Source organism: Haplochromis burtoni, unplaced genomic scaffold (genome assembly GCF_018398535.1).
Source record: "Haplochromis burtoni strain Fernald_Lab_line unplaced genomic scaffold, NCSU_Asbu1 Contig_3, whole genome shotgun sequence".
Taxonomy (NCBI): domain Eukaryota; kingdom Metazoa; phylum Chordata; class Actinopteri; order Cichliformes; family Cichlidae; genus Haplochromis; species Haplochromis burtoni.
Genome location: NW_024582364.1, coordinates 4,732,116 through 4,742,841, shown reverse-complemented (window position 1 = coordinate 4,742,841; position 10,726 = coordinate 4,732,116). Strand labels below are relative to the sequence as shown.

At 37.5% G+C, this 10,726-nt stretch overlaps 1 protein-coding gene across 1 annotated transcript in view; it reads right to left on the bottom strand.

Moving 5' to 3' along the window:
• The window catches only part of tmie (transmembrane inner ear), a 14,882-nt gene extending 4,243 nt beyond the window's left edge, over positions 1-10,639 (bottom strand). The window contains exons 1-3 of the mRNA XM_005912560.3: positions 10,271-10,639; positions 6,152-6,269; positions 658-807 (exon numbers count right to left, since the gene is read on the bottom strand). Coding sequence (XP_005912622.1) covers positions 658-807; positions 6,152-6,269; positions 10,271-10,381 — 379 coding nt within the window. The 5' untranslated portion in view covers positions 10,382-10,639. The remainder of the gene's footprint in view (positions 1-657; positions 808-6,151; positions 6,270-10,270) is intronic.
• Between the last annotated feature and the right edge of the window lie 87 nt (positions 10,640-10,726).

Below are 10,726 nucleotides of genomic sequence, written 5' to 3'. Positions count from 1 at the left end.
AGAGAAGAGAAGAGAAGAGAAGAGAAGAGAAGAGAAGAGAAGAGAAGAGAAGAGAAGAGAAGAGAAGAGAAGAGAAGAGAAGAGAAGAGAAGAGAAGAGTTTAGTACATGAAAGTATCAGAAGAAGACTAACCAAGTGTGAAACATTTTGTGAGGTGAAAAAAAAGAGACAGCAAAGTTTAATAAATCAAAGCTATCCTAGAAAATAAGTTATGTAAAAAGAGAGCTGTCCTTGATCTTAATCACAAAGCAGAACTGCAATACTAGAGAGAAAAAAAAACTATATTTAACAAACTTCTGTGATTGTAGATAGAAACCCAAATTCCTATTGTAACTCATCCATACAGAACTGAAGTCACCAGTGTTACCCCCCCATCCATGTCTGCGATGTGCTTTGGTCTAAAGGAGTCTGATGTCTCTCTCTGTCTATCTCTGTGCACTTCACTAATGGTTCAAGAGGAATGCATGGAAAATTCAAGCAGTTATCCATCATTTCTCTCATTTGAAGGAACTGGTAGTTGAAGTATTTAAGGAGTAGGACAGTTCTTGTGAACTTCCGCAGCTGGTAGCTGGTACCTGCTTGCAATTATAACTCAATTATAAACCAATCTAATACTATCATATTAATATTTGAAAGATATGAGAGAGGGGTACTTACAGCCTGGGATCTCAGTCAGCTCATTAAGAGGTGGCACTGTCTCTAATGTGTTGGCGTATTTCTTGGCAGCCTGCCTTTGTGCATGCCTTGCTTCAATTTCCTTTTTTGTTCTGGGAATTCGGCATTTGAATATACAGCACAGAGTGATGACTAAAGGAGAGAAGAACAAGGATAAAGACAGGGTGACGTTATTTGAATAAGACATTTTAATAACACCTTACATGATCAATAAGAACTTAACGGGCAGTGGCAGTCACAATATACAGTGGGGTCCAAAACACTGAGAATACTAGCTAAGGTACATTTTTATAAATTCCACATTACAAATGAATATAAGCAAAATACAATATATATTAACATTCTGACTGAATGTTTAAAAAATAAATAGATTTCAGAATATCTTTGTATTTGTTTGGTGTTTTGGTCATCCTCCTCCCATTCTTTGATGACAGAAAGCAATCAAGCTGGAGGTGTGTGCAAGAAAATACCTTACCCTATCCTACCATTACCGGACAAAGTTCCAAAGAATGTTTTGTGACATGTTTTGCTTTGTCAGCATACAAATGCTTCCTCAAATATTCAGTGGTGAGTAAAGTCGAGCTACTGAGGAGTCCATGAGTGCTCCTTAATCCTGGTTCACTTGGACTCATTATCCTGCTGCAGTATGAATCTCTCTACACAAAGATGCAAACTAAGAGGGAGAAAATGTCTAAAAACGCCTGTGAGTGCTTCTTGTTCTAAACACATCCCTCAATGACTAACTGACTGAAACCGATGCTGACGTGTGATGAAGTTGCACCACAGCCACATGGTTGCATAATGAAGTGTAACTGTGTTACATGTTTAGCAGGCCAACTGTAGTTTTGCTGTGTTGGTTTGCTGTGTTGCTCTTCCCGGTCTCGGTACAGCCCACCTTCCAGTGGAGCCAGTGAGCAGCTGGCTCCACTCAGCAATCAGCTGTGGTAGTACTTAAGCTGAGGAGAAGACAGCCAGTGCCAGAGAGCTTGGTCCTGACAGAGACTGAGCTGTGGTGTTTGTTGCCTACTCCCTGGTGAATGTGAATTTTCTTCTGGATTGATGTGTTGAGCTGATCAGCTTCAAAGTCTGTTGCCGTATTTCATTTTGTTTTTCATGACAGTTGTTGCTTGGTCATGTTTTTTAAAGTTAAAATGGTGATAAATTTATTTATTTTGTCCCTCTAATTCTGCTTCAATTTCCCCACAAACACCATTTGTTAGTTCCCCACATCCATTGGACTTACTGGTGACAGTTTTAACATTGATTGGTGTATTTTCTTTTTCATTTGTAATTCTAGCTGGAGAGAAGGTACACAGCCACAGGATATGTTTAATAGCATCCTACATCTTGCATGCTACTTCTAGTCTTGCTCTCTCTTTCATCACTCAAACATGGCATGCTCAGCAGGGAGCGGTGAATGAAACATCCATAATTAATCTTTATTTACCAAATTGCTGGTTATGAAGAATCCAGTTAGAATGTTAGATTAGGTTTAGTCATATTTGCCCGTCTGGGTCTCTGCATGTGCGAGTGTAAAGTGTAAGTATGTGAAAGGCTTTCTATTGTTACAAACCGCTGTGTGCACATTGAATAGGGTTTGTATATTGTATTGTTAAATTGTTGCTATGCTTTTATGTTTGTTACTGAAGCAGAAGCAGCCATGCATGTAGAGCCCTTTTACAGATTACATTGTCTATAGAAGTAGAGATAAAATGTTTGGTTGATTGAGCACAAAATTAATTAGCAACTATCTAGTTAATTTTCTAAAATAATTTTTAAAAACCATAACATTTCATGCATGAAACGATAGTCCTAGTTTTAAAACAGCCACCCCCAGGCACTCAATAAACTCTTAAAGATCCAAAGTATATACTTAGGATTTTTTTTTTTTTACTTATTTATTTATGTACACGAGGATAATTCATTCATGTCTTAAAAAGGCTCAGCTGTAACTCAACACCTTTGGCTCATTTTGTATATGCACATTGATGAATATGCAAATTAATCTGCACCTCTTCCCTGCGTCTTTTGCCCACAGCCTCCACCTACACTCTCCCATGGTATCGGAAAGAGCTCTTGCAAGATGAAGTCAGACATAGAGACCGCCACTGTGTGTGCCTTTTTAAGCAAAAGAGGAAAACAAGAGGTTTAGGACACAGTCGGGACTTTAAGGGTAAGGGGAAAGAAAAAAATAACATAATGCTTAAAATATATGCAGCACATTGAAAAGCAGCATCAAGAACAAAGCAATTAAAAAGATTAAAACTGTCAGGGAAGCTTCTGCACACCAAATCCCCTCCTCGTGGCTCCATTTGTGTCTTCTCCACTCCTCTCCACGTGTCTCCAAGTGGAGCAGAGGACACACAAATGCACACAAATGGTGCAACAGAGAGCAGAGGGGAGCAAAAATAAAAGTAGAGCCTCTCAGGCGGAGATTATATTCATTTCAGGAAGTATGCATGTGCAACTGCGGACACAATGGAGGATTAGTTACTCTTGTTGTACCTTTTTCCCCATGAGTCTCTTTGATGACACATGCATGAAGGGCAAGTGGGCTCTCATACATGCACAGACACATGAAACGAGTGTAGATTAGGTGATCAAATAGCTAATAATGTGTCATTAAGCTATAACTTGTTCCCTATCACCTGCTTTGACAAGTTAGCCCCACTTTGCAAGTTCCCAGCTTCTTGTTTTCTTGGTTTGTCTCAATCATGTTTTAGAGACCGTTACTGGACACTGAAATTCCACAAATATTGCAAAAATATTTGGCCATGCCATCAATGCCTTTGCAGATGACATGTCTTATACACAATTTTAAAACCTGCTTTTCATTAATTGGGTAATATTGTGAGGTTTTGGCTGTTGGTTGGACAAAGCCATGCACTGGGGTGACATCACTTTGAGCCCTGAGATTTTTTAAATAATTTCAAACCAAATAATTGAGAAAAACATAATCAGATGAATCGCCGTTAATAACCATAAGTTGTAAACATCACATTGTAAACGTCCACGGCAGACCCAGTGGCATTTCGATAACTTTTTATTAATCCCTACACGGTTGCTGTACATTCGCACTCAGAGCTGCAGCTCTCCCGCTGCCAGCTCAACATAACACCAACAACAACAACCCAACCACAGGACCCAGTACAATATTTAAGTCGGCGGGGCGTGATTGCGGATGCCGTGCAGGTGCGTTATTTTTGATTACTTTCTGTGCAGTGTGTCAGCTCAAATTTGGATACAAAAAAATTGAACAAAATTGGTTTTTGCTTAACAAAAAAGTATTTTTGTCAAGTTTTGAAAGATTTCTTAAATATTTGTGTTTTCTTGTTTTTATGGCGAGGGTCTAAGAAATTTGTTAAACACTGTATGGATTAAGCTTTCAGTACTAATTACACTCAATTACTTTTTAAACCACTGAATAGCATCACCTATTGAACAGTTGTAGGTGTATAAATGAGTTTATCAGAAAAGCTACACCTGTGGCGTTCATGGATTTAATGGTTTTATTGAGGTATTGTACTTTTGAATCACTGATTTTGTGGGTCTGCATGCTGATAGATAGATAGATGATTGCTGGCAGCAGATGTCATATGTTTTTTGTATTACTGTACTGCCAATTATGTTAGCGCTTTATTTTGCTGTTCGGTGTTTTTATTTAGTTCCCTTTTGCATTGTTCACTGTAAAATCTGTATTTTGCATAGTTCGAGGATTCAGTCCCGTTGCTCTGTGTCTCCAGTGCTTTGGCCTGTGTTGGTCTCTAGTCAAAACTGTAGTTTGAATATGAGAATTGACTTGATGGATATTTGTGGATGTCATTTTTTTCTTCATTTTTTTTTTTTTTTTTTTTTTGAGAAAATGCATGTTTACTAAATCTTTTCATAAATAGCCAGCCAAGACAGATAACCCATAGGGTCTGTTGTGGTATCTTCACTTAGGCCACTGGGAGTCAATTGACCTATGAACAATGGGTGTGAGTGTATTTATGAAAAGAAGCCTATGATGAGTAGGTCAAATCAATGTGATGCCGGCTGAATACATGTCTCTGTGAAAGGTCAACATAGAGAAATAAGACATGCATGGGGGAAATGCAGACTTGGTAGGTGGACAAACCATAAACTGTCAGCAGCTGCTCTGTCAGTGCTACAGTCCTGTCTGCCTTGAAGGATCTGATGCTGCTAGCCCAAGTTTACAGTAGGACTGCAGCTCTGGGATGAGTGATAGCGGTGAAGCCTGGGGTGGCACTACCAGATAGGGTTAAGAGGGATAAAGACAACTCCAGTGGAGAAAAAAGCTGCTAATAATAATATGTCGCTTCTTATCAGGGCCTTTCAAGGAGAACAGTCCTTTTGGCAAATATTCACAATGTTAGAAACTATCTAAGGATAAGACAAACACACCCAAACAGCCTATCACTTATGATCTGGTAGTTGGACTTGATTGATTTGAGCAGTGACTTTTCCCAGAAGAAAGTCAATGCTTTAAGACAGACATTTCTTCCGGTTTCCAGTTTTATTTCAATTAAAGTATGTCTGAATCCTTAAGATGTAAAATCGTGCTGTAAAATATTATATACTGTATATACAGAATACATAGAACATAACAAAATAGCAGAAATTTAACATTACAAAATGAAAACTATGAGGTCAAAATAACACATTCTGCGTGGTTGTAAGTTTCCTTGTGTTACTGTGCAACCAAAATCCATGTTCTCAGAAAGGGCACATGGAGTGTTTACTCTCTGCATGAGTAGGTAAGTAGGCCCATGGCATTTTTGTGTCTAAGGCCAGTGGTCATGATAACCCATCATGGCACCAAGAGCATGCATGAAAGCAGGGTTATTATTATTTTTGCTTGCATAGTGACATGTTTCACAGTGGCACTAGGACTGTTTATCATTCAAGTTCTTTAGGATGTGGTAAAATTATTATTTCATCTAAATGCACTGGGAGGTCATGTTTTCTAAAAAATGATTGGTGAAGTATCTCAAAAGCAAATGATGTGGTGTCTCCCCTACAGTATTCCTTTTTAATATGCAATTAATGATTAGCCCCGGCTGAACTGCATCAGGGAACAAATGTGTAACCTGCTAAATGTCATTATGCTACCACTGCCAATGTGAGCATGCCAAAGACTCCATTCAGGCCAAAATGCTGATAAGAATGAAGGCTTGAACTGTTTTCTGAAACAAATCTGCCAGAATAAAACAAACAAACAAACAAACAAACAAACAAAACAAAGTATCTCTGCCCTCATCCTGCAGTTGTTCTTATCAGCTGCTTAGTGAAATTGTTCCATTTGCTGACATAATATCAGTATTATTGTGATAATCAATCACACTGTGCTTGATTATCACATTGTGAACTCATAATTGAGGACATTTGCATTCTGCGGCTACATCTCAAGATAGCTGTTTTCTTTATGAATGATTTGTGAAGGTGACAACAAAGTGATTTCCTGAGATATACTAACCAACTGCCAGAACAAACATGGAAAAGATACCAATGACCTGCCATAACCGCAGCCCCCAGAAAACAACGGTCTCTGAAGTGACAGGGTCGGGCTTCTTTGGGGGATCTGTGGGTAAAAGCTGTGGGCAAAAGAGAGAGAGAGAGAGAGCATCAACTGTTTTTTATATATCTGCACACAAACTAAAAATAAATCTTCACAAAAAAAAAAAAAAGGATTAACAACAGTGCAAAGCTCAAGGAGCAACACGATCTAAGAGGACCTCAAATTTCAGAGAACTATTTTTAGTTTTCACTGTGATACTTCATTCTTTAGGCAATGCAGCATGTCAGTAAAATACTTGGTGTTCGAGTTTCCAGTCACTCTGCAATCTTTTCTGACTCAAAGTAAAATGAAAAGTTTTTGAATCTGTCATATTGTCACGAAGCATCACCATTTAGATAAGAAATAAGGGTTGAAGTCAGACGGGCATTGATTGTTCAGCATACAGCTGGATGAAGCATTAAGGAATAATATCTGCCTCCTTTCTGTGAATTTACTACAAGTGTGCTGCCAACATCCTTGTACTGTATGTCCTTGTACAGCCTCACATTTCATTCCGAGCAATGTTAGCGCCTCAACATCATTTCAGTTATTAACAACAACTACAGTGTAGCTCATATTGTATTTACCTGACAAGGATACTTTGGCAAATGTTTACATGTCCACAGATTGTAGATTTTCTTAACACAATTTGATGATAATAAAACATTAAAGGTTTATAGCTGATATCAAAATGAACCCATATAATGAACTCATATAATTATAGACACCATCTGGTGCTGGGATCGTATCAACCCTAAATGCCGTCACCACCAACTCATGAGTACACAGTAGTCATTACAACATTATTCCATCAGTAGGCAGTGCTGAGTCTTATCTTTGAACTCTTTCAGTTTGATGACACCTGTGAAATCACACTCACTGGGCCACAGAAACACATTTTGACAGCCACACGCATGCAGTACATTTGATATATAGATGTACTGTAAGAAAATCCCAAGAGACAAAGCAAACAATTATCAGAGCATTTTCTAACAAAATTATTTAATCAATTATCGTACAAATAAAAAGGCTAATAAAATAAAATAAATAAATAAATAAAAAGGCATAAATATATGGATTTGGAAAATAAGTAAATAAATAGAAAATAAATAAAAACTAATTCCCTTGTTAACTTAGCAAATGGAACAGAAATTTTCAAATAATATATTAATCCATAAATATGTTGTTAAAATGAAAAATTGTATTAAATTAAATAAACTAAATGTATTAATAATAATAAATAAATTAATTAATTAATAATATTAATAAACCAAATGTATTAAATGAAAAATATATTAAATTTAAACATAAAGCCATCCATAAGTATGTAGTGAGTAAATAATTAATTACAATAATAAAATGTAGTTTGAAAAGAGAAATTGAACAGAACCCCCTGCTTCCTATTCCTGTATTCCTCTCATTTAGTCTTTCCTATACATGTTGATCCATGTGCTCCATTCCTAAAACAATTTGTGAATGTTTTGTAGCTCTCTTTTAAAAACTGCATTTTAATATACATTTTCATTATGTTCTTAGATTTATTTGTAACGCTTTAAGATGATCAAATTGTATTTTTATGCAAAGTATTTATTGTTGCTTCATATTCAAAATCTTTTTTAAATCTCATATACTATAATTTTTAAAAAGTAATATGTAATTTAGTCAAATATTTAACTTTTGATTAATTTTTATTCTGAATGTATGTTTTCATATTGTACATTCTGTTAGTGTGACTGCATTTTATTTCTCTAATATTTTAATGACACTTTCAGTCCTCCATCAAAAGGATCTTTAGTATTTCTTTAAGGAAATCCCCCCAAACCCCCTGTATGTTTCCATGCCAGATGTGAACTTACATGATCCCCCTTAAAAAACAAGTACCCACAGTGACAGCAGTGAATGTGTTGCACAAGTTGACTGCTTTCCATAAACTTTCTCAGTGTTCTTAGATGTCTCGCATGTTGTACAAAGTTTTTCTTGTTACCGTCCAAGACCAACTATTTTGTGATTTCAAATCTCTCCAGAGCTGTGGATTAGGGAACAATAAGTGTAGAAACTGGCTGTAGTATGCGTTTGTCTTCCTGCTAGATCAATGATTTGGATCGGTACTACCACAGCCATCAGAGGGCCGGTTCCCTGATAAAATTACTGAGTAGATTTCTCCCTGTCTCCTCTGTATCGATCACTTGATTTGATGATACAAGGCTGTTTTGGAAACTCTACACTTTTGTCCATAAACCAACAGAGAACAGATCAGAAAATGGACATTATTGCATTTGTTGCCTTTATGTGTAACAGAATTATGAGATGAACCACAAAAAATCGAAGTTTCAAAAATAAACTAAAATGGTGATATCATACACGTGATAAACAGCAGCATAGGATGAGATGAAAAAGAAACAGTTGATGGGAATGGTAAGTCAGTTAAAATACTAAAAAGGATGAGAGATGTCACTATCATACTAGAAATTAAAAACAAGCGCTCGTCAACTTCCCAGGATATCTCTGCTTGCTTTAAAAGCGCCAGTGCAAAAGGACCAGTTTGTTTACTCCAGTCTAAAAAGAGCTGATAACAAGCAAACACGCCAAATGTGACAGTGTACACGGCTTCAGGGTGTCTGTACCGTTTATGCACTGAGCAGGATACAAGAAGGGCTGTGATCTTTAACAGAGAAGTTGCCAAAAAATGGTGTGTGTGTGTGTGTGTGTGTGTGTGTGTGTGTGTGTGTGTGTGTGTGTGTGCAACTCACTTATTGAGGATATTTTGCACATCTAATAAAACAACTGTTTTTCTTTAAGAGTGATTGTGTAATGCTAAGTACTTTCTTCCTGAGGACATTTCTTATTTTATTAATTATTTATTTGCCTTTTTTTTTCTTTCAGTGAAACAACAAGCACAAAATGACCTCAAGTAACCCCAATGTTAATGATTACATACCTAAATCTATAAAACATTTTTATTTGTTGGATGTTTGGCTGATTAGTTGGTATGTTAAATCTTCAAAGCCTTGATTGAATATTCTCCCTCAAATAATAGTTCTGATTTGCTCCACTAAGGAAAACCTCTGGGGACTAATCAAGGAACATTAGTATAAGAACAAGGGATTAATACCTAAAAATAGAAAAGTGTGCACTTGGTTAAAAATGACTCAACATATAGGAGAAAAAGGCCAATTACTCAAGTAATGAAGTACAGGACCAATATTATGCACAAAGAATATGGACAAACAATTTCCTGAAATCTAAAGCCTTATATTTAATTCTACATTTAGCACATGCTTACTAGAAAATAGTTTTGCTCTCCTCTACAGCAACAACAAACATTATTATTATTTATTAACCATCTTCTGTCTCAAGCTCTTAAAAGGCATCACACAAACACCAAGAGGGAGACTGTTACTAGAAGTTTCTCGTGCTTTCTCTCATCTTTCGCTTAAACCTGTTTGCTGCAAACTGAAGTTCAGAGGATGTTGATGCAAAAATGAGTCATAGATAAACATTGGTATATTGTTTCCTTGTGGAACACATTAAATATCACACTATTAGTATTCAACACAAAATTCATTCACTTTCATGTTCCTGTAGTTGACTACTACTGATTGACTTGATGTTATAAGAATGTTTAGTCATGCAGTCATCATTTATTGTTTCATACCTAAGAAAATGGACTTCAGATCATTTTTGTAGCCAGGTCTAATCAAATTCTCTGAATGTAACTCTTTTTTCTCTACCCCGATCAAAAGCACGAAAACCCTTCGAGTACTAGTCACCTAGCTCCCCTCTAAGAGCACCCATTTAAACATGTGTGACATGGCTGTTCATGTCAGCCCATATAATATATCAGGGTTCAACATAGGTTCACCCTCTCCTCCTCCAATAAGGCAAGACACAACTACGGCGACAATACAAAGGAGCATTAATCGTACACATTTAGGCTTCCTCTTAAAACGCCGATGTACCTGCACTCGTCACTTAGAAACCTCGAGGCTCTTTCTGAGAGGAACCTGTGGAGGACAAGGTGATGTATCAGGTTCTTACCTCAGGATCCGGGATCTGGGAGAACACGGAGGACAAACACTGAGACAGCAGCACTGTTCCCCAGCCCCGCAGTAGGAGCTGAGGCGGGCATACAGGCTGATCCCCAACCATTCTCTCCCCTCTTTCTCCCTGCAGCCACCCTGCCCCCTCTTCCTCTCTTCTTTCTCTGCCTGCACTTGCGCTGTTTACAGGACAGGACCACAATGGCCCTGGGTGATTAATAGTGACTATGGTGATGAAGTCTTCCTCCTATCCACGGTCATGTCTATCTGTTGCCTTTATGTCACACCAGAGCAGGAACCCAAAAGCACCGGCAGTCACCAGTGCAGCCAGCTGAAAACTGCTCCACTAGAATGGAGGGAACCAGCCCTGCAGTTAGGGTACATTAATTAATTAACAGACCTGGTGTGGTTTACAGCCAGCTCATCCTGCTGGGGACAGGCTGTTAACTCAGAC